The sequence below is a fragment of the Podarcis gaigeae genome, assembly GCF_964106915.1.
Source record: "Podarcis gaigeae genome assembly, chromosome: 1".
In the NCBI taxonomy this organism is placed as follows: Eukaryota; Metazoa; Chordata; class Lepidosauria; order Squamata; family Lacertidae; genus Podarcis; species Podarcis gaigeae.
The window spans coordinates 44411490-44435803 of NC_139678.1; the positions used below are offsets into that span (position 1 = coordinate 44411490).

Below are 24314 nucleotides of genomic sequence, written 5' to 3' on the forward strand. Positions count from 1 at the left end.
CCTGTGATGTAAGTAATGGGCCATGCCTGCTAGCCTGCTCCCTAAAATATCATTGGTCTGCTCATTTCTATATATAGGGTGCCTACATTCTGCACGGACTGGTTGCATGGCTTTAGATACCTATTAGGTTCATAAATTAGTATATAGCATATATTCAACACAAAAAAGTGACAATTTGTTGTTGACAAAGGACAGCTGGACATATAAAGGGCCCCATTAACTTCAGTAGCTTACAGCTTCATCAAACTTAAATCCGGGCCTGCCTGTGTGCTCCCTCTAGGCTATGAAAATCAGGGGGTGAGGAGAAGTCTGTTTACAGTCCCATTAAGGAGCAGGGTCTTCTTCGTGGCTACATCTGTGGTCGAAATTGGTGGTTCTCCCAGATGGACATAATTAAAAATGTAATTTGTTTTACCAGGATAGGACAAATTGGACAGGAGCCTAGCAGTTTGATTTTTCATTGTGTTACGTTTTAATTATTCATAATATATTTTACTGATAGCGTAACTATTTCTTTTATCGTGTTTGTATTTTGTGGTGGTTAGCCATCCTGGGGCCCTGTGGAGGGAAGAGAGGAATACAGGAATGAACAATAAATAATTATCTCGACTGAGCTACCAAGAGAGAAAAGTAAACACATAGGGCTACTTTCGATAAGGAGCCATTGCTGCCTCCTCTGTTTTTGCCTGTTTTTTTGGACAGGTTTACTAGTCCCAATCCAGAAGCCTTTTTCTTGTGCTCCTTTTTCTTGTGCATTCATTATTTCTCTATCTGTCACCAACCAAGACGGTAAAACTGAGTGGTTATCCTTGATCCTTGATCCCACTCTCAGTACTGTTTGCACCTGCAAAGATTTTGGTGCAGACCTACTGCTTCATTCTGGAGCATGCACCACAGCTTTCTGCTGAAGTCCTGTAACTTTTCATACCACAAATGCTGCTGGTTTTGTTTTCCCAGACTTTGTTGCGCCATAGAGCAAGAGTGACCTTCTGGGTAGCAATAGTGTGTCGTCATTTGGGAAGCATCACATAACTTAGTAAAGGAGAATCATGTGTGGATGGTCAACTATAAATCTGCTAATGGCTTATTATTGCATCAGTAACATGTTGCAGAATACACCTGGGCGGGGGAACCCCACCAGTCTGGAGATGCCCCAGGTATCCAGAATAATATTGAAACAACCTCCTGAGGACTGAGTTCTCTGGAGTGTTGAGGGTTCAGGGAGATGGGGAGTGGAGGGAGAGGGGAAAACAGCATGGGCTGGAACATAATCAGCCTGATCAAGTGAGTGACCATTTATCGTGCCCTGGAAAAGGGTATTAGGTTAGCAAATGTATAACATAAGGCTTTCACCCCTTCTCTTAGTTCAAAATAGGCATTGGCCACATTGAAGTAAAAAAGAATTCTGGGTGAGAGAAATTAATTGGCATTGGAAGAAAAGCAATTCCTAGTTGCTTAATTAATACAGTGGTGCCCGCAAGACGAATGCCTCGCAAGACAAAAAAACCCGCTAGACGAAAGGGTTTTCCGTTTTGGAGGTGCTTCGCAAGACGAATTTCCCTATGGGCTTGCTTCGCAAGACGAAAATGTCTTGCGAGTTTTTCCGACTTTCCCCCCCTTTCCCCCTTTTTCTAAGGCGCTTATCTGCTAAGCCACTAAAAGCCGCTAATCCGCTAAGCCGCTAATGGGCTTGCTTCGCAAGACAAAAAAACCGCTAGACGAAGAGACTCGCGGAACGGATTCTTTTCGTCTTGCGAGGCACCACTGTAACTCCTCCAAGGGTTCCAAAGACCCTAGTAGCTTCTTGAATTATCCTGGAAGGCTTGGTGAACTTACGGTAAGTTTGGGGATGCACACCAAAGCTTCCTGCTCAGTTTACCCCAAATCTCTGCAGTCAGTGCTTTACAGTAATTGGATTGCAATGCTGAGATTCTCAGGTTTGGTGTTGGGCCTATCTAGACCCTAGAATTTAGCAGAATCTCATACTATTGCACAATGGGCAACTTAAATCATGCCCTTCCCTGCAATTCCTGTTAAGTCCTCAGCTTGTCATAGTACATTCACCAACTGCAACCATTCAGTGATAGGAATTGGTGACTAAGAGACTGAGCTACACACAAGGATGTTCCTAGTTTAAATCTTCCCTCTACCCTGAATTAACTAGGTGGCCTTTTCAAGTCAATCTCAATCTCAAACCTTCCCCCTTATTTATTCATGTTATTAAAATATTTTTATATACCTTTATTCATAAAAAACCCCCATCAGGGTGATTTAAAACAGTTATAAAGAAAACCATATGAAAAATTTAAAATCAGATCTGATTATTATGGAAAGATGTGTTGTTAATTGCCTGCGTAAGCCTGACAGAATAGAAAAGTTTTCAGCAAAGTTGAAATAGAGGGCCCCTGCTGAATCCCTGTTGGCAAAGGGTTCCACAAGACACAGCTGATGGTGCTAAAGGATCTTTTAATAATGGTGTCACGTGTCAGGTTCCTTCTGCAGCCCCACACTGAGCACCTTGCAGTAATCCAGCCTCAAGGTTTCCAGTGCATGGAGTACACTGGAAAAGAACACCTGTAGCTGGTAAACCAGACTAAGCTGGTAAAAGGCACTCCTAGCCTCAGAGAGCATGGGTCTCTAATGAAATACCCAAGCTACACACCTTCAATGTGGGATAACAATAATAATTGACCTCACAGCAGGGGCAACTGTAGTTGTTGAGATGCTGGACTGTAATTTCCATTGATTATGCTGGCTGACCATTGTAGTCCAATAACAGTTGGAAGGCCACTAAGTTCCCCTTCCCTGCATTGTAGGGTTCTTGCAAGGCTTGTAGCTAGATGCATTAGGACTGAATATGAAAGTTTCCCACAACAGCTTGCAATTATGGTGGCATCTCAGAATCTGTATTCATTTTGAATACCAGTTCCTTACATCTCATAAATGTAACACTGCAGCATATCCCCAAAATTATTGATTTGGCAGGTGAAATGTTAGGCATCTTGCTCTGGTACTGAATCTAAAAATGTTAATATTAATGCTTAATAATTTGATAGTGTAAAAGAGATCCTTGTTACCTAAGATTTTTATGCCCTGCCATCCTATCTTAGATATTTTACTTGCACGAACCCAGACATCTTCCCACAATGGAAGAGCTGATGTATCTTCCTGCAACAAAAACCATAAAAGTTTGTTGTTGGTACAGTACAATTCCCATCCCGATCCAGTATGGACTGGCAATATGAATGCTGAATAATAGTAGTAGAAGAAGAGGAGTTTGGATTTGATATCCCGCCTTTCACTCCCTTTAAGGAGTCTCAGAGAAGTGTCACTAGCCCAAAGTCACCCAGCAGCTGCATGTGGAGGAGCGGAGATGCGAACCCGGTTCCCCAGATTACGAGACTACCGCTCTTAACCACTACACCACACTGGCTCTCTGAATAGTGATTCAGTCTGTTTCTGAAGATGGGCACAAGGCATCCCATGTAGAATTAAATCTACTTTTCTTTTATTTGAAATCTTGTGCATTCTGAAAACTACTAGTGCACCAGCTGGTAAGATCTTCAGTTAATGAAATGTGCTTGCAGCTTTTGTACATGCAGAAAATGATTACCTGAAGGTGCAAAACGAAACCCTTTATGTTATAAATTTTAGCCATGCAATCTCTGCATTAAACCCGGGACTAGTTCTCTTAAATAAAAATCATTCATCGTTCTTTTTCTCTGTCTCTGTGTGTAGATACAGACTTTTTTGTGGGGGTTGTCTGTTGCGCTGGGTGCTATATAAAGAATGAGGATGGGATAGGGATGCAGGTGGCGCTGTGATCTAAACCATTGAGACTCTTGGGCTTGCTGATCAGAAGGTTGGCAGTGAGCTCCAGTTGCTCTGTCCCAGTACCTACTAAGCTAGCAGTTCAAAAGCACACCAGTGCAAGTAGATAAATAGGTATCGCTGTGGCGGGAAGGTAAATGGTGTTTCCATGTGCTCTGGTTTCCATCATGGTGTCCTGTTGCACCAGAAGCGGTTTAGTCATGCTGGCCACATGACCTGGAAAGCTGTCTGCTGACAAACGCTGGCTCCCTCGGCCTGAAAGCCAGACGAGCGCTGTAACCCCAGTCTCCTTTGACTGGACTTAACCATCCAGGGGTCCTTTACCTTTACCTTTATATGAAGAAATAACCCTTATTCCAGTAGCTAGGAATCTTTGCCCCATCATCCTGTTGTGTAAACACTGATGTGTAAGGATTCACCACCACCACCCCAGCATCAAAACATGATCAGCACCATATTCTTTGACAGTTTTGAACAGCTTTCCCTCCTTCCCTATCAAATCATAGGGCCAATCAGATTCATCCAATGAAGATTCTTACATAGAACAGTATGAGTACTGCCTGTTCCTGCACATGGAGACTTTTCCAGAGTGATACTGTTGCATAGGTACCAGAAACTGGTTTTATTTGTTTTAATAAAAATCATTTAGCACTACTCATATTTCAGCAAAACAATTTTATGCAAAACACTTGTTCTTACATAATTTGTACAGAAACCATGAAACAATACATAAAACACCTCAAATGCATTGGGAAAGGGAGGGATATGTAGAGCATAAATAGCACTGTAAGAAAGAAGTTTTACAGTGTATTTCTACAATAATTTGTTCAGAGCACTTAAAAGTAGCTTCCAAGATGATAATGTAATGTACGGCCACAGAACTGTCTATGAAGAACAAAAGTAGAATGACTTACAGTATTCATTAATAATTTCTAATATCAAGTATTTCCTCCTGAAGGGGTTGAACAGTGACTTTAATATTTGTTTGATTGAGTTCTTTGTTTTTCCTTCTGGAATGAAATGCCGATTACTCCCTAGTACTGAACAATGTCAGAGGTTTGAGGCTCTCTTTCCGCTAAAAGGCTCGCCATGGATTTTGAAATTGTTAACTCTTCTTCTTCTGCTTCTTCCGTTCCACAGCTATACGCAAAGTTTTGAAAATCAAATCTATGTTATTTTGGATGTTGTACTCACAAAGTTTTACTAGCTTTTGGAAGTCCTTTTCTGAATACCGCAAAGAATATATATTATATGGGCCAAAGGAACTGGTAGGATCAATTTCACCATCTTCCATCTCCTCAGGGCTTCGTTTCACACCTAAGGTTTAAAAACAATATATAAGTAGGTAGTTTTATTTCAGAGGGATAGCCTGGTTTTTGTTGCAGCAAACACCACAGAGAGTCTTGTGGTATCGTAAAGACTAACAGATTTAATTCAGCATAAACTTTTGTGGGCAGGAGTCCACTTCTTCAGATATATAAATTGTTAATTCTCATGCATGAGGTATATGTAAATGGGAAATAACCCGGAAAGAAATAAAGATATCATCTTGGTGAGGGAAATAGGGAAGGCTTATTATTGTCTTCAATAATTTGTACAGCAAAATGCATTACAGACTTTAAAGCGTCTCTTTTGGAAAATCATTCTGTTGGAGTGTAATTATTCTTCCCTTTATTTCAGTTTCTCGTCAGTACAGAAGCAGTGTGCCCGAATCTTCTTTCGGAATGTGTGGCTGAGACCGGACTCAATTAAAACTGGGTCTTTAGGTCTGAGTGCAATACTTCATCCAGCTGACTGTGCTATCTCAAAAATCAATGTTTTGGTCCAAATGCTGGCATAGAAGACCTATGACATCTCCCAAGTACAACTGCAGAAAAAAAAACTCGATAGCTTTTTGGGGTGGCAGTATTTTTAGAAGAGCACATGAATCCACATGTAATCTGGGACATGCACAGCCCAGTGTCACCTCCGATGTTGCAAAGAATATGACTGGTGGGGAAAGGGGTGGTGGTAGTATCCTGAATTGTGTACTGCTTCTGTTTAGTAGTAAGCATGTCTTACCCCTGCTTCTTCATTTTCCTTTTGAAACAGCTCTCTTAGATTTTCAACTTAGTCAAAGAACAGAATTGATCATAATGTAATGAAAAGCAAAAATTATCAGACTTGTACAGACTTACCAGGCGCTTTATACTCTTTGAATGTGTCACACACTAAGGGGAAAAGAAGCACTATTGGAATTTCAGGGCCCTCTTGATCTCCCACCAAGTAGCATTCCTTCAGATCACCATCTTCCTTTGGTATAATTTGAGGGAATGGGACTCCTTGTTCTGATAAATACTTTGCGGCTTTTTCCAGAGGCTATGTAAGGGGGATAAAATTCAAGCATGATTTTAATAGTGGAGCCATTACTTGATAGACTGGAAGTGCATTCACACACGCCTAATTCGTAGACTTTTTTTTTAAATCTCTGGTTTCCCCAATCCCAGCAACATGGAACACTGCAGAGTTTGCACTTCACCTGTGACCAGAAGATCATCTTAAATTCTCCATTAAAGGGCTTTGAGATTCTATCTCAGCTGTGTGAAAGGCAAATTATGCTGCAGAACGAACTAATTATATTGTTAACCATCTCTTTTTAGGGAGAAGGGTGCCCTTAGTTGCCCAAACTTAACTATGTGAACAGCTTGTAGGGTGATTGGAAACCTTAAAGAACCCCACCCATTAATATCAATTTTGTTCAACCTTGCTCAACTCCCAGAACTTCCATCTCTGTTCTGAGTAAATAAGAGGAAGAGTTGGAGAAAGGAGTGCTGAGGGCAAGAGAAGAACCCCCCCCCCCAAGCCCTTGAGAAAGTAAGTCTTCAAGGGGATTAATTGCTTTGGGACCTTTCATTTGGTAAAAAGTGCTATAAAAAATCTTATAACATAAATCAATCCACAGTTGTCCCAGTGATAGCAGCAGTATCAAAGCAAAAGGCCTTTTCTTTGCAACTGAAAGAAAGAAAGAACGGGAAAGAAATTTTTCCCAGTGAGGTCTGGAAACTTGGCTGGAAACTGTTCTTGCAAACAGGACTGAGAACATACATCCTGTGCATAGGCTTTTAACAGCTCTCACACAAAAGTCACCTCCTTACTAGTGTATTCAGAACTGACCTCCAAATACATGTCTTGTGTACATGCAAACAAAAAGCAGCAGAACTTGTCTAGAAGAGAAAAAACTGATTTGGTGGACCTAACTGCTTTCACAGAAGCAGTGTTGCAATGTGAATAAAGCTAGCAGAATATTTATCTTATCTCTCTTCCATCTGACAGGGAAGACATGTGAAAGACAGCATTTGTCAGTTTCCCCTTCTCACAGCCCTGGTATTGCTGGTGGCAGAGGAGGAAACAGCTGCAAGAAGATGATTTCAACAGAAGAGAAGGCACAGAGTACAGACCATCAACTTCCTCTTTGTATGATAGGGACAGAAATGAGTAACCGACTGTCAAAAGCAAATAAGTTATGCACACTCCCATTATTTGTGTTGTTGGGGAAAGCTGTGCTCAAGATTGCTTACCCTTATTTGTGATCCTTCGCTGTAATTTAAGTGTATTATGAGATCCACATTTCTTCCTTGCCTCATGAGTGGCGGGTAGCTGCTTTCAAGGGCAAATGCATTATCTACCAGATACAGGTAATCTTCAGCTCCTGTCAGCTGGTTCGGAAAGGTATCAAGATCACAGTCTGAAAGAAATGAATTTGTGGTCAGAAACGGGCAGTGCTGCTCCTACGGGGAACATAAAGAAACAGAAAATGCACTCAAAATATAGTTCTCCCCACTCACGACATTTCAAGAGACTGTCCATTTCCGGTCTCTGAACTTCTGTCTTTCAGTAACTGGGTAGAGCACACAGTTTCTGTTGCCTACCCAGGAAGCCCTTCCCCTCTGGAAGAAGAGGAAATGCTCAGCCCTTAAAGACTCCCCGATTACCATATGAAGGCTTTAGGTATTGGCCAAGCAAGCTAACCCAAGGGAACTTTCATTTAAAAAAGAGCTCTTGCTATACCTTTCCACTTTGAAAATTTGCTCTCTAGGTATTCGTTGTGCATTGGGCAGCCTCTCAGAAAATTAGGGACCACCGAAACTGCTGGTCGCCACATAATAACATTTTGAAAAGCATTGGCAAGGCTGTCCAGAGGATACTGCATACGGGTAGGGAGTTTATCTGTTGACGGATACCAAGGACATTCCTCTGTAGAAGGAACAACATATTAAACACATTTTTTTCCATGTTAGAAAATAGTAACCATGCTATGAGATGCTTGAAATTTACAGTGCTTCATTTCCCCATACCATCTTGGCTTTCTACAAGTTTGTTTTTGTATCAAATCTACCTAAAACTCCAAATTACAGTTCCAAAGCTGGTCTGCTTATATATGGTCTGCTTCATATATGGTTTCTTAATGTGATTATGTGCAACATTTCACCTGCCTGCATCATGTAGGTAGATAGCCATTACACCAGCTCTGTTCTGCACCAACATATGTCATAGGCGTCATCTATTGTTGATATAACCTGCACTGCTGTGTAGGGCCAGCATTTACTAGCCATTTGGACTAGCAGCGATAGTCATGAGATCCAGCCCAAACCCTATCTGATTTGCAGGAGTTAAGCTCAAAAGTGTTATCACTGCTGCAGGAAGCAAACATTTGGAAACACCTTTGTTGGTAGTATTCCACTCTAAGCTCATCCAGTCAGTATAATACTCACTTGTGCCCCCACCCTTGTGCTAATTGTCAGTGTTGGGTACCAATAGGGTAAACTGTTTTTTAAATGAGGTTTTGAGTCCTTAGGTCCTTTTACTTAGAAAATCAAAGTCATACTTTACCAATATGTCCCTGTTACCACTGTCATACTTTATTTAAAAAAAGAAAAACTATTTTGTTTAAAGTGTACCTGATTAAAAAAACATGTCTTTGCTAACACAGGCACCGTACAGGGTTTACACTTTGTTGCAAACTTGTGTTTTGGAACCACCACAATAAAAACAGAATAACACCACTAAAATATTTAAAATGCTATCATAACAACAAGCAGCAGCGATACAAGATGCAACAAAAAGCTGTGATCCCAGGGAACAGAGTATTAATCTAAATCAAACTGAATCATAAGCAGAATGCATACAAAAAGCTAAAAAGGAGGGAGCCAGATGAGCCTTTTGAGGAAGCCCATGGCCTGCATATCTCATGCTGGTGGCACACAGAACAAACGTTTCACAACAGATCTTAAATCAAAAGCAGAATTCTGGGATTCCAGACCTGAAGCACTTGAACTTTTAAAGGTGGTCTGAACCAGTGGTCCGGAAACACACCAGGAGCCACTGCAGATCAAACAGCAATGGTTATATGCTTTGAATAGCAAGACTCTGGCAGCAGCATTCTGCACCAGCTTCCATTTCCTTAGTTTTCAAAAGCAACCTACTGTAGAGAGCTTTGCATTACAGTAGTTGATAACCAAAATGTGCCCAGGGAAGTGAAACTGGCCAGATCTGTCTTTTCTAGAAAATGTGTAAGTAGCACTCCAGCTGAAGCTATGCACTGAAGTTCCTGGCCACAGACATCCATTGCTCCTCTAAGAGCATGGGTGGTCCAGTAGCATCTCCATGCAATGCACCTGATTGTTCAGACACAGTGCTATCCCGTCAGAAACTTTGTGTATTACCAATCCCAGGCTAGCTCTCTTGTGGCCATTTGTATCTCCATTTTATCTGGATTAAGCCTCAGTTTCTTTGTCCAAATCCAGTCCAGAACAGATCCCAAACACTGGTTTAGAACCCCTATTACTTCTCTGGAATCTGCTAGAACAAAGAGATGGAGTTATGGGGGACAGTAAGTACTCCAAAACTCTGGATGGCTGCTCCCATTGGGTTAATGTAGGTGATGAACAGCACAAGGATAACAAGATGGACTCATGACAAGATGGAGTCCCTCAGAGGCACTTTCTGGAATCAGGCTCCGGATAGGGCTGGAATCATCACAATACAGTGCCATCTCAGCCCCAGCCTAGCTAGCCAATCCAGAGAGATCCTGTGGTCAATGATACTGGAAAATTCCCAGAAGAACAGCAGAACAAACAGGCACACACCATCCTGTTTCTTTTCCGGTAAAGGTCACCTAGCAGGGCAACAAAGTCAGTCCCAGGGCCAAAACCAGGCCAAAGTAAGCTTGTGATTATTTTGTATATGGCACTAATAATTACTGGTGTGTTTTGTAGCATTGCTTAAAGAATTGTAAAATACATCACTGAAATACAAAAGGCCCACTGATGTGTTGTGCACATGTAGGGCATAGTCATGTTCGTACTTTTTGCCCTGTCCTGACATCAGGTCTCTCTCTTCTGATAACCACAGGTTGCCTACAGTTGTCTGTGAAGTCACCCCAAGAAGCAAGCTCCTGCTTGTGTGTATGATCTGAACACCTGTACAGGCAGAAGCCTGTGTGTTAAGAGCTGCTTTATGGGCAACTGTGATGGTTATACTGAAAAGAGAGAGGCAAGGCTAAAAGCACTACTCCCAAGTAAACACAGCTATAACATACACACAAATAGCACATAAATAGGACTACAGAAGGAAAGTACATAAATGCAGAAACAAAATGGAACAGTAACTTACCAAGCTCAGTTATTCTATTTCGTGTCCACATCTGCCAAAAATCTTCCGTACTAACACTCATAAACCAGACATCCATCAAATTTATAGAAAATACACTACTCCAGATTCCTGTGATAGGGAAGAAATTGGGAAATTGGGATTTATTTGTGTAGTTTTCATGTTTGAGATGTCTATGTTACATAGTGCCTAAAAGTGGGTGAGCTGTGAGTCTATTTCTTGGTTCAAATCTCACCTCAGTCATGAACCTTTAGGAAGAGCCTCTACTAAGCCTTCTGTTTATGCTAATATATTAATACTGGTATACATTACAAGACTGATAGGGTACACTGAGATAATGTATATAAGAGACTTTGAACAAGAATTGAGCCAAAACTTCTCAGAAGATCACCCAAGACTGCTAAGGAACAAAGCTAGGCTGGGGACATTGGCCAGCCTGCCAACATAGTTGCCACTGTAAGCAGAAGCACAAAAAAAAAAAAGGATATAAATGCTGGGAGCGGAGAGAGAGAAGAAGCAATGTTGATGCCACGCTTCCTAGAAACTGGATATTTTCTCATCCCTCCGGAGAATAATTGACAAAACGGCACCCATTTTTGCTACTTAATGGGTGAAAAATAGGGTGAAAAAAATCCAGGAAGTTGTTTTTGCTCTGTTCTAGTTATGAACACATAACATGTTTTAAGATTGCTACGTCATTATAATTTATAGTTTCTTAGTATAAGCACACAGAGCCACCTACTGGTAAATTAGAACAGAGCACATGGTGGGATTTGAAATTATTGGTTATCAAGAACATCTAAGTAAGTAGCTCATTAGTAGCAACACTCCAAACGCTGCAATTATGGAACTATCATAATTTATTTTGCGTCTTTGGTGCAATCATCAAATGCATTCCCACCCTCTTGCTAATTGCATATAGGATGTGGAAGTGCCTATTTGCCAGCAACAAGGTATAGGAAATGTTTTGTGCATGCTCTTCTAATACATATTGGTCACAGTAGATGATAATTAAGCACACACTTAATTTAAATGTGCTTTATAACAAGATAGACATGTCCCAAATATGTTTAGTCTTTCAGTGTTTTATGCCAACATAGGAAAATTCTAAATAGAGTAGGTTTTATGTGCTCATAGCAGTGGCAAATAGATTGTTTATCAAAAGAACCTTACTGTACACAGAACTATTTATAATCTGCTAGAGCTCTGTGCTAAAGACTCAAATACTCTGGAAAATAAAAGTATTTTACTATTATTGGCTACAATCCTGTGCCAATTAATCTGAACTAGACGGGCCATTGGTCTGATTCAGCCAGATCTTCTTATGTTCTTAACTCAATGGGACTTACAGCTGAATAGCTGTCTATAGACTGCCCTATTAATTACCTTCCAAGAAGCAGATCCGTGATTCTGGGATTTTCTTCATCAAATGACCCATAAAGAATTCACTGCCAAAATGTTCAGCACGAATGTAGGCTCCATATTTTTGAAATCCCACTTCATATGGGGTGAACTCCAACCATTCTAAAAAGGAAGCCACAGAAGAGTATATTTTAGTATTCCTAAATTACATGAATCAGCCTTTCTAGTCCTCAGTTCTACTGTTTGAAAATTAAATGCAAGCATATATTTATTAAATATTTGCAATTACCTCTAAATCCCCGATTACTTAGTTTTTCCTTTACATTGATACAAAGATACACAGGCAGAGGGTTCTGGCCATTAGTCAACGCCCGCTGCTGATCTGTGAGTTTATTCTGATCTACCTGTTTGTGAAAGGCAGAAAGAAGCAGTTAATGTAGCTGAAAAGGGTGTAAGAGGCTGTTCTAGAATTTATACTCTAGTGATGGCATCTTACTCTAAACTGAAGCCCAAACTATTGTGCTAAGTTAGTGTGTTAGCCTACTTTGATTCAGTTGTTCTTTCTAAACAAAAAGGGATAGGTGCAATTAAATTCTGCCCAACCCCATTCAAAATGAACATTAATGAAAGGTTTTTGAAAGAGCTTGAGGCTTCCTGCATTGAAAACTCCTTTCTTAATGAAAGGTACAGATACTCAAACAATGGACACAGTTGTGAACAGTGGCGTAGCGTGGGGGGTGCAGGGGGGGCCGGCCGCACTGGGCGCAACATCTGGGGTTAGGGCAAATCCACGGGTTAGGGGGCGCAAATTACTTGCCTTGCCCCGGGTGCTGACAACCCACGCTACGCCACTGGTTGTGAAGAGCATATTGCTAAAATTTTCTGTACAAACAAATGTTTCTTTGAGAAGCCTCCCTAGGAAGCTGCCTTATAACAGGGTTGCCATACGTTCGGGATCCAAACGGGAATTTCAAAAAATTGACAAAATGTCAGGGTTTTTGCCAGAACAGAACCAGGAAGTGTGTGTTTGTGTGCTTTTTACTTCTTGCAATATGGCCACCCTACCTTATAATGAGCCAGACAACTGGTCCATTTAGCTCAGTACTGATTACATTGAGTGGCAGTGACTGTCCAGGGTTTCAGGCAGGGTTTTCTACCTGGAGATGCCAGGATTTCCCCCCCCCTCCCGGAGATGCTGTTACCACTGAGCGATATCCCTTCCGCCAATATCATTTGATGGGAGTGATTAGAGGGGGCTCATAAGCCCCCATTCACACTTCATTCCATGCAAAGGGACTCCACATAATTAAAGGGTAGCATGGCTGTCCCACAATCCTTATTCCTGAAGTTGTGCCTGGTCCAGTTCCATCCTTGGCCTCTGTACATTTAAAGTGTGAACTGGCTAGACTTGTGATTGGGAGCAGTGTGGCCCCATGACCCTTGCACCATATGGCGCTTCTTCGTGTGGGATAACACGTGAAAGCTGAGGGATTCCTATATGCATCGAATGTATGATAAACACACAACTATTTGCAGTGCACGTATATCCTTTTCTGACTTCAGACACCAAACATCACAGTGTACAATTAGGATTGATATAGATGTTCCATCAACACCTCCACAATATGGCGCTCAGGAAGAATTTACAGAATTTACAGTAGGTGCCAACTCCCTGGGGCCCTGGGGCCCAAGCACCCACAAAATTCTCCATGAAGGGGCTGGGCACCCACAAATTTTGGTGCCAGGGCCATGCATGCTGGATGGCACCCACGGCTCCAGGGCCAAGGTGACACTCCTATCTGACATTATATTTTGGTATGTTAAGAAGCATGGTTGGCATTGTGTTCAATGAAGCACTAAGCAGCTCATTCCATCAGCACAATGATCATCACAATCCTTGCAAAATGTAATGTTCCCTCCTCTCCTCTGTCTGCCCACTCCCTAAACCTGTTCTAGTGTGTGTGTGTGTTCCCACAATCTCTAGAGCAGATTAGGGGATGGAGGGAAGTCCTATTCCACTACCAGTAATTCTTGCACTTCTGCGATTATTTAATTGAATACCATCCATTACCTAGCACTTTTCTGTGTGGAGAAAAAACAAAATGGATTTTACTAGTAATTTAGGATTGCTGTCTTTGGGTAATTTATTCTTATGGAATCAAGCACTTCTGTGATATACGCTACTATTTTGTAACTAAAAAAAAATTATCCTGCCTAGATGCCTCACTTCATCTTACTGGGATGCAGTGTTAGAAACTGAGATATGAAAGCTAGCAGCTAAATGGCACCTTAAACCTTGGTTGTGGGCACAACAACAGAATGTCTAGGCATGCTTTTTTATAACAAGATTACAAAGCTGAAAACGAATGAACTACAGCTAAAATATTATGTTCATTTTTCACATGGTCTAGTCCTTCCCCTGCCCACCCCCCACCCCTCACTAATATTCTTAAGAGGGTCTCTTCTCCAGTCTTCAGGCAGTAGCTGGAAGTGGGAAGGCAGAAAAGGGTCCTCTTTTCCTTCCACTCTGAAAATCTTTTAATCTGAAATCTCAGGCGCAGTACTGAGCCCAGAGCTCAGAAATTGCTCATGCTAATGAAATTGCCTGTCACAAAATGTGCCTAGAAACAATGAGAATTTTGAACACTGTTGAGATGTATTTGACTTAATCAGAGTAAAGCTGTTGAAACTATTAAGCTTGTCACAACTAATTTAAGTTCATTGATTTCAGTGGGTCTACTCTGAGTATGATGGAACTTGAAATGCTTCATTTCTGCTAGATTGTACCCCTAATCAAAACTAGGCATTAGCTGGTGTTTTTAGAGTAAAGTATATAATACCGTATCGTGTAGCATGGCTTCAATGATAAGTCCCCAAAGATCTGTAAAAGAGATATGATGCCCCTCTTGATATCGCTGCCACAGCTCTTTTGAATAGTATGCTAGACGTTCTGGGGAAAAACTGGCAAGGAACTTGTTTTTTTTCAGTTGTTTTTGGACTTCAATGAGTGGCTCTTCTAAATTTTTATGTGACCAATTAGGATCATCATACAAATTTGCCATTGTCCTGGAAAGAAACACAGTAAATACAGATTTGGGTTCAGAAGGGGAAAAACATGAAATGTAGGTGTTTGACACTTTGTGGCCATGTCTTTACTTGAGTTCTAGGTTTGGGGGATCCATGTGAACTGTATTGAGAGCAGCAATTATTGGAGCATTCCCAGTAAAAGATTGGCCATTTATGCTAGCCAAAGATGATAACTCAGCTTTCACTACTTTGAGAGCCAGTGTGGTGTAGTGGTTAAGAATGGTGGACTCGTAATCTGGTGAACCAGGTTTGATTCCCTTCTCCTCCACATGCGGCTGCTGGGTGACCTTGAGCTAGTCACGCTTCTCTGAAGTCTTTCAGCCCCACTCACCTCACAGAGTGTTTGTTGTGGGGGAGGAAGGGAAAGGAAAATGTTAGCCACTTTGAGACTCCTTCGGGTAGTGATAAAACGGGATATCAAATCCAACTCTTCTTCACTAATGACCACAATCAAGATTTGGATATGGAATAATAGACAAAGCTTTACCTAATGATTTCTGCTTCTTATGCAGTTGTTAAAAGCCCAGCACTTCCATTTTAAAAAGTGGGATGGGTAACCAAAACTACATCAAAAAAGCTACAGAATTAATAGCATGAGATGATTCAAGCAACATTGACCATTCTACAGTAGGAAGGAAGGAAGTGGATTTCTGATCCCAAACTTGGTGATCAGTCAGATTTGAAAAAGAATCAAAATCCATCCACCTAGACTGCTATAATTCACTCTACCTGGAGCTGCGCCTGAAGATAGCCCAGATGTTTCAGCTGGTTTTGGCTAGAACCAAATTAATTAGATAACATTACAGCGAACTTGTACCATGTATACTGATTGCCAGTTTGTTCAAAAGCTCAATTCCAGCTGCTAGTTTTGAGCTTTAAAAGCCTACATATGGTGTGGGAAACCTGTGGCCTTCCAGATATTATTGGAGCCCTTTCCACCAGCACCAGCTAGCTTAGCAAATGGATGGGGATGGTGGAAATTACAGTCCTTCAACATCTAGAGAGCCTCTGGTTCTCCATCTCTGCCCTAAAATTGTTTGTAACCAGAATATCATAAGCATTGGCACCTGCTTTTTCCTCCTACCTTCAGAGCTATGCCAGTGGATACTCACAAGTACTTTTTTCAGTTGTGACCAAGATTTGGAAAAATCCTCCTTAGAAGCATCCACTTAATCCCATTCTGGCATTCTTTTAAATGAGCAGCAATAACGTGTTTTTTTTTATATAAAAAAAACCACACAAATCAGTGAGATTTTGCAGAATTTGCTCTCAATCTTTTTTTATGTTGCCACTGTCTTTCAAGCTGCTTTTAATCCATTGTATTGAATGGGTTTAAATTGTTATTGTTTTTAATACTGTGTTTTATTTCTCTAGACTTGATTATACTACAGAAAGACAGGGTATTAGTTTCAAAAACAAACAAGTTTCTCCAAAGGAACCAATATTTACTGAAAGTTGACTGTAGCTACCACTTCCCCATCATGCAAAGGTTAATAATAATAATAATAATAATAATAATTTATTTGTATTCCGCCCTCCCCAGCCGAAGCCGGGCTCAGGGCGGCTAACAACAATAAAACAGTACAACAGTACAACACAACACAACACAACAAACACAACACAACACAACACAACATAACAACACTCTAAAATCATTCCTTATAAAAATAATTCAAATCAAGCCAGTGGCAACCATTGGGCCAGAGCTCCGCGAAGATTGCCGAGGGAGGGAGTCAGGCTGTGCCCTGGCCAAAGGCCTGGTGGAACACCTCTGTCTTGCAGGCCCTGCGGAAAGATGTCAAGTCCCGCAGCGCCCTAGTCTCTTGTGCCAGAGTGTTCCACCAGATCGGAGCCATAGCCGAAAAAGCCCTGGCTGTAGTTGAGGCCAGCCTAACCTCTCTGTGGCCTGGGACCTTCAAGATGTTTTTATTTGAAGACCGTAAGTTTCTCTGTGGAACATACCAGGAGAGGCGGTCCCATAGGTACGAGGGTCCTAGGCCGTATAAGGCTTTAAAGGTTAAAACCAGCACCTTAAACCTGATCCTGTACTCCACCGGGAGCCAGTGCAGCTGGTATAGCACCGGGTGAATGTGATCTCGCAGCAAAGACCCCGTAAGGAGTCTCGCTGCAGCATTCTGCACCCGCTGGAGTTTCTGGGTCAGTCTCAAGGGCAGCCCCACGTAGAGCGAGTTACAATAATCCAGTCTGGAGGTGACCATCACAGTGGCTAGGTCAGGGCGAGAGAGGTAAGAGCCAACTGCTTAGCTTGGCGGAGATGGAAAAATGCCACCTTTGTTATAGCTGCAATCTGCACCTCCATGGAAAGGGAGGTGTCGAAGATTACACCCAAACTCTTAACGGATGGTGCTGGCACTAATTGCACCCCCGCAAAAGATGGGAGTTGCCCACCCAATCCCATATCGTCCCGTCCCTTCAAGATGTTTTTATTTGAAGACCGTAAGTTTCTCTGTGGGACATACCAAGAGAGGTGGTCCCGTAGGTACAAGGGTCCTAGGCCGTATAGGGCTTTAAAGGTTAAAACCAGCACCTTAAACCTGATCCTGTACTCCACCAGTGCAGCTGGTATAGCACCGGGTGAATGTGATCTCGCAGCGAAGACCCCGTAAGGAGTCTCGCTGCAGCATAAGGAACATCTTGTTATATTAATTCATTTCATTGCATCATGGACATAAATATGGGTTACTTAACTCTTTTGCTCACATTTCCTTACCATGTTGTGCCAGATAAACCAGTAAAATATGAAACACAGTCCAAAAGATCAAACCTTTGGAGAGTCAACAGGTGGGAATATAATGCTGTAAGTGCTCTCATCCCCCCTCCTGTTGTCATAATTGCCACCACTGGCACCTGTTTTGATATAGGAAAAAGCAGAACATTCATTAGGATGGCTTATAAAGGGAAGGGGTCTTATAATTATATCAAGGATAGAAGTTGCTACAAAATATAGATACAGCTGGTACTTCAATATCTGGAGAGCTACAGCTATAACATTTCAAAAAGAACTCTGTGCAAGTCACTGCTCCCTGGAGCCATTCCCAGGTTCTTGGCAGAGCCCTTACATGCAGGCAAGCCAGTAGGGCAGGTATAGAATAGATTTGTGGAGCTTCAAACAGCGTGTCAATGGGAGCAGCAGAAAGGAATGCAAACGTAAAAGCCTTCCAGGTCTTGTTCCTGGAATCCAGGTCACAAGGAATTTAGCTGACTTGGGGAAACAGCACTAGCCCAGCTAATTTGCCCAGCAGTGACCTCAGGGGAAAGATGGGATATGAGAGTACACATTGAAGTAATATTCACTGCTGGCATAAATTGTAAACTTTGTTAGAAAAAGATTGATGACTTTTTTTTCTCCAAAGAACCAAAGCAGGTCATGGGATGAGTCCAGATTTTTAGAGCACACAGGTAGGTATGTGTGTGCAGAACTGCTACACCTGTTTGTTTGCCAGCTAATCTGCTTGTAAAATGTGCACCCCCCTTACCTCATCTTCACACAGATCTTCCTCAAGCTGTAGTGCCCTTTTAAAGGCATCAGCAGCAACCTTTTTCCTTTTCTGCAGGAATTCCAGTTCCTCTGGACAGAGATCAAACCCCAAGCGAACATCTAAGCCCGATGTGCTGTAACACAGGTGAAAATGTATCATACAACAGAACTTTCAGAATACACAAGAAGAGCCCTGATAGATCAGACCAAAGGTCCAACTGGTCCAGGGCATTTTGCTCTCTCAGTGGCCAATCAGATACTTGTGCGAAGCAGTATTGAAAATGGGCAGGTCTGCATCCAGTGCATTGATCCTCAAAAATGTAAACCACTTTGCATAATGTGTGATCCTGGGCTGTGGCCAAACTGATAGATGATGCTATCTTAATTTAACTCCAACCAGAAAACCTCAAATCCAATTCACGACAGTGCAGAAACTTTTAAAGTACCTTTTTTAGTTGCAAAAAACTCTTCCTCCACTTCTATAATGGTGAGCAGAGCACATTGCGTGTTCAGACCCAGAGACCTCCCCCCTAAATAAACACACATTTGACTCAAATTTTAGTTTTGGTTTTGGGCAGAATTTAGGCCACAGCTTTATTGGTTACAGAAGAGTGGTTGCATAGGCTCTGGTTCGACTAGCTCCCTGCACCCTTGCAGGCAGCGCTGACACAGGGCACCAGAATAGGTCAGCCAAGGGTGAACACCTGAGGTAAGTGAAAAGCTCAGGAACAGACTATGTTCACTCCCCAGATGCTCCCCTGGACTCAGGCACGGGCACAACCCCCTCTCAGGGGTTGACCAAACCAAGTTGAGTCCCTGGATTCCTTTAATGGAATACCCTTCACATAGGGATGGCGAGACCGTTCTCCCATCCCTATCACATGAACCAGAGCCTATCCGTAACCTTACAAGTTGTGACGATTTGCCACGTGGCAGGCGAAACCCAAATGGCAACAGCCAATCAGCCAAGTGGGGAAAATTCCTGCTGTGCCCCTGTCCCAACGACAGACGGCACACAACAGCATAGGAAGGCCAATTGCAAAAATGCCCTAAAAGTAGGGAGAGGTGGGCGGGTGTTCCGATGCACAAGCCGAAAGAGGAAGCTCTGGGACACGCGCATAGGTATATATAGGTCCCTTGATCTGTTTAGACTGCACCCCATTGGCCAGATTAAACCCAGCAACAATAGGACCTACCAATTGGGTGTTGTGGCTATCCAATATATCCACCCACAGCCAGGAGGTCAGTCTCCAGGTCTTTTAGGGAGGACACGCTTTATTGGAAGAGGACTATAATTCTGAATGTAATGACTCTCAAACAGTAGTAAAGGGGTTTGAGAAGTACAATTTCAAAGTCATAGTGTTAGTGATAAACATATTCATTATGATCCTAAATTTACTTTTGGCATATGTTAAGATTTTCCAGTTTTCAAGTCAAAACTATATACAAATATTTGAGAGGAGATTTCTCAACTTGAAATTGAAGGCACAAAATTTGGTTCCTTGAATCAAAGCTTCACAAAGCTAAGTTGTTCTGTGAAGTAAATATGCGGGGGGGGGGGGGCGAATTGGTCACATCTTTTAAAAATGGATAAAGCGGAAGAGCCAAAAACCACATTATTTTATTTCGACTCAATCTTACCAGGTCTTTGCTTTGAAGTGTAAATTAACTTCTTTGTCCTAAAAGTTAAGAATTTAAATACAATCAATTATGTCACATCATAAAAGCCTTCCCAAATTGCAAAAATAGACAAAATATATTTCCTGTTCTGTGCCAGGTTTGCATATGCTGTTGTGAATGTCAAAATTCGGAGATGGTTTCTGTGTGCTGTTTTTATACACTTTCTAATGATTGTTGACAATCTCTAAAATTTGAAATTCACAACATCATAGAATCATAGAGTTGGAAGAGACCACAAGGGCCATCGAGTCCAACCCCCTGCCAAGCAGGAAACACCATCAGAGCACTCCTGACATATGGTTGTCAAGCCTCTGCTTAAATACCTCCAAAGAAGGAGACTCCACCACAGTCCTTGGCAGCAAATTCCACGGTTAAACAGCTCTTACTGTCAGGAAGTTCTTCCTAATGTTTAGGTAGAATCTTCTTTCTTGTAGTTTGTAATCATGTACATAATTTTGCTTTCATTCTGCAGTCGGTGATTCTAGTACCTATACTGACTTATAAAGTGACTTCGACATAGTCTGGAAAATGCAACTGCAGTTTATATATTGTGCTAATACTTAGGAAGGATGTGGGCAGGGCATCTCCTATGTATTTCAGGTTGCAGTTATTCCACAGGACCATCCATTTCTCTAACTAGTCCCACACACTATAGTGGTTTTGTTTCATGCAGCCAATGAAGACAGCAGCCCCATGTCAAGCTTTCCTCCTGTTCCCATTGGGCAGTATTCAACTACTGCACCCCATCACCCCAATGTTTGAGCAACCCAACTGTTTGTGCAACACTTCTTCTCCTGCATGCACCATGCTTCTCCCCAAATCTGCTCCAGAGGTTTGGTGGGACTCCTAGAATAGATTTATGGGGCACATGGGTTGTGGGGGAAAAGAGAAGGAGAAAATTCTGTGGTGCAATAATAAATCCTTGCTCTGACAGGGGAAAAAAAAAGCTAAACAGTCGTACCTTGGTTCTCGAACGGAATCCATTCTGGAAGTCCATTCGACTTCCAAAAATGTTCAAAAACCATAGTACGGCTTCTGATTGGCTGCAGGAGCTTCCTGCACTCAACCAGAAGTCACGGAAGCCACAGAAGCCACGTCGGACGTTCAGCATCCAAAAATAGTTTGCAAATCAGAACTGTCACTTCTGGGTTTGCGGCATTCGGGAGCCAAAACGTCAGAGTAACAAGGCGTTCGAGAACCAAGGTACGATTGTATTTGATTCCACCCATTATGGTACCCTTATGGTACTTTCAACGCTTGCTCCACTTGGGGGAAATGTAATGTGATGACATCAGAACACTGGCCTGGGACCCAAGTATCTGAAAGAATATTTGGCCAGCGTGATATATAGCAATTCATTCAAATACAATATATCAATTAACATAAAAATCATAAAGCCAGTAAATAACATCAGCATCTTAAAACAATAACACAGCAAGGTGGTAATGCCACAGCAAAGGAAGCAATCCTTAAATCAGCTATTTCTGTTGGCCTGAATAAAAAGCTACACTTTAAGTTGATGCCTAGAAGCAATGAATGTGAGGGACAATCAGATCTCTAACAGAAGCGAGTTCTAAATGTGGGTTGCTTCAGTTCTTTTGTATGTTTTGCTAAGATGGAGGACAGAGGTGTGGTGTGGTGTGGTGTGTGTGTGTGTGTGTGTGTGTGTGTATGCCTGCTGCACAAAGGCTAAGCTTGTATTCACTGATCTGTCAATCTTTGCCTCTGGTCCTACTGGCATGTGGCTCTCAAAAAGATGTTCAGAAGGGAAATGTTTCCCATTCCTAGTCTAAATGTAATGCTATTTGAGCATGTACTTCTATAGTCAGCCTATTGTGGACCAAGAAGGGCCATAGCTGGACTAGGAATAGCCTCTCATAGCCACTGAGGCCAGCTGGGTCTCCAGTGACAATGATGGCTAAAGTTGCACCTTCAAGCTATGCCCCTGTTCTGTCAGGAGGAATGCAATTCCATCTGGAACAGGCCCTCTATACAGCTCCTGGATCCAGGAAAAGCCTCCATCTTCAGTCTCAATTTACTGGTCCTCATCCAGCTTGCTGCTACCTCTAGACAGTCCAGCATCTGCACAGATGCTCCTGCTTCAGATGGAATGGAGACAGAGCTGGGTGCCATTCACATACTGATGAACACCTGACTTCAAATAATTGGATGATGGCTCTCAGCGGCTTCCTATAGATGTCCAAAAGCATGGGAGAATGTTGAACCCTGCAGAATAAGTACAGAGTGGCCGAGGAGGAGTACTTACTTCTTTGATTATATCTTGATCAGTGGGAAGTGCATTCAGAGGCAGAGTCAGGTTCCTGTTTTTGTAAGCGTTAGCTCCACATGAGTTGCAACAACAACACTGAAAATAAAGAGATTGCCTCTTTAAAAACAGAATTGCTTTTTTAATACACCTCTCCCAATAAAAGGCGCGACTACCTAAAATTATCCAGGTTACTACCATGCTCAGCTATGACATACAAAGGTGGGAAGTGACCTCTTCTTTGGGAGTAGAACATCCAGTTCTGCTTGCTTAAACCTGGCATAGTGGAAAAGGGAAGGATCAGTGAAATGCAAGTTGGAGACACAGCCTAATGAAATGTTTTGAGTTCCTTCAAAGGATCCTTTCAATGTACATCTGACATCTTGTTCTAAAAAAAGAAAAGAAAAAGAGGACAATATTGAAAAAAGAAAGCAGAGCAGTTTAAAAAAGCAAACAAAAAAACCCAAACATCAGAAATAATAAAAGGTAAGATAAAGGACCCCTGGACGGTTAAGTCCAATCAAAGGCGACTTTGGGGTTGCGGCGCTCATCTGGCTTTCAGGCCAAGGGAGCCGGCATTTGTCCTCAGACAGTTTTCCGGGTCATGTGGCCAGCAGGACTAAACCACTGCTGGTGCAATGGGACACAGTGACAGAAGCCAGAGCGCACAGAAATGCCATTTGGTGTGCTTTCAAACTGCAAAGTTGGCAGGAGCTGGGACAAAACAACAGGAGCTCACTCCATTGCAGGTATTCAAACTGCCGACCTTCCAATCAGCAAGCCCAAGAGGCTCAGTGGTTTAGACCACAGCACCACTTGCAACCATATCAGAAATAATATCAACCTCCATGCCACTGAGATCTCTTCATGTGGATTGAGACATGCATTTCATGAAAGTTTTTTATCCTGTTTTGTTCATTATAGTGAAAAATGTTACAGAGGTTTATGAATAAAGACAGTGCAAGCCTATACATATTTACTTACAAGTAAACTACACTGTGTTCAGTGGGTCTTAGCTCCAATTAACTCTGTTTAGCATTTTGTTCTACATCCTGATCCCAGAAAAGTAAATGGAATGTATCTACAGCTAAGACTTTAATCTTATGCACACTTGCCTATGGGTAAGGTCCATTTAACTCAATGGGGATTACTTTTGAGAAGACACATGAGACCGCACTGTAAGTATGCTTAGAAACATAACCTTAAAAACCATTTAATGGAGCCTAACAGTTCATCTCTACATCAAAATCTGCCTTGTCCCAATCTAGGGAAATGGGCATTTCAAGAACAGGTGGCACTCTGGAGTTTAATAAATGTGACAGACTCTTACAAATGCTGCTATAGTCCAAAAAGTTTGGACTATAGCACTTTCAGAAAAATTGATCCAGGAAGTTAAAGCCTTAATAGGAAGGAGAGACAACAGTGCTTTTATAGAGACATGGTACCAGAGCTGGCTCAGCCATTAAGGAGGGTGAGGCTGCTGCCTCAGGCGGCAGAAGTTCCTGAGGCACCACCGCCATGGGCTCCCCACCTGCCCTGCCACCTCAACCGCTTTCCCCATCTGGTGGCAAGTCAAGAACAAACCTTGGTTGCCACTTAATGGTTTTTGAGAGAGAAACACACCACAGGCTTAGGCTCAGATTTGTTTCATAGGTGTGCCATGGAAGCTGCTTACTCACATTAAACCATAGTTTGTTTTACACCATGGTGTAATGTGGTGTGCTCACCAGGGCAGAGGTTGAAGACATTAAACTTGACTCTTTCAGTCTGGGCTGTTGACATTTCAGAGTATACTATAGTACCATCAAAGGTGGAAGCCACATCAGCAAAATGCCTGAGTGTGTTTGCTAGCAATTTTACCCATTCCAGACTGGACCTAGCACCTGAATTCCAAACCTGAGGCCTCTATCATCTAGTCTAATGGGTGTTAGTGTGGAAAAG

The 24314-nt window shown here is 42.1% G+C and overlaps 1 protein-coding gene across 2 annotated transcripts in view; it reads right to left on the minus strand.

Annotated features, from left to right (window-relative positions):
* Window positions 1–4424: 4424 nt before the first annotated feature.
* The window catches only part of LOC310848142 (cytosolic phospholipase A2 epsilon-like), a 52981-nt gene continuing 33091 nt past the window's right edge, over window positions 4425–24314 (minus strand). For both annotated transcript variants that reach the window (XM_083746817.1, XM_083746818.1), the window contains 13 exons: window positions 22592–22761; window positions 22374–22472; window positions 20069–20106; window positions 18426–18561; window positions 17660–17796; window positions 14682–14907; window positions 12131–12245; window positions 11866–12003; window positions 10483–10590; window positions 7879–8064; window positions 7389–7555; window positions 6009–6189; window positions 4425–5148 (listed from right to left, as the gene is read on the minus strand). In XM_083746817.1, the coding sequence (XP_083602943.1) occupies window positions 4937–5148; window positions 6009–6189; window positions 7389–7555; window positions 7879–8064; window positions 10483–10590; window positions 11866–12003; window positions 12131–12245; window positions 14682–14907; window positions 17660–17796; window positions 18426–18561; window positions 20069–20106; window positions 22374–22472; window positions 22592–22761 (1913 nt within the window). In that variant the 3' untranslated portion in view covers window positions 4425–4936. The remainder of the gene's footprint in view (window positions 5149–6008; window positions 6190–7388; window positions 7556–7878; window positions 8065–10482; window positions 10591–11865; window positions 12004–12130; window positions 12246–14681; window positions 14908–17659; window positions 17797–18425; window positions 18562–20068; window positions 20107–22373; window positions 22473–22591; window positions 22762–24314) is intronic.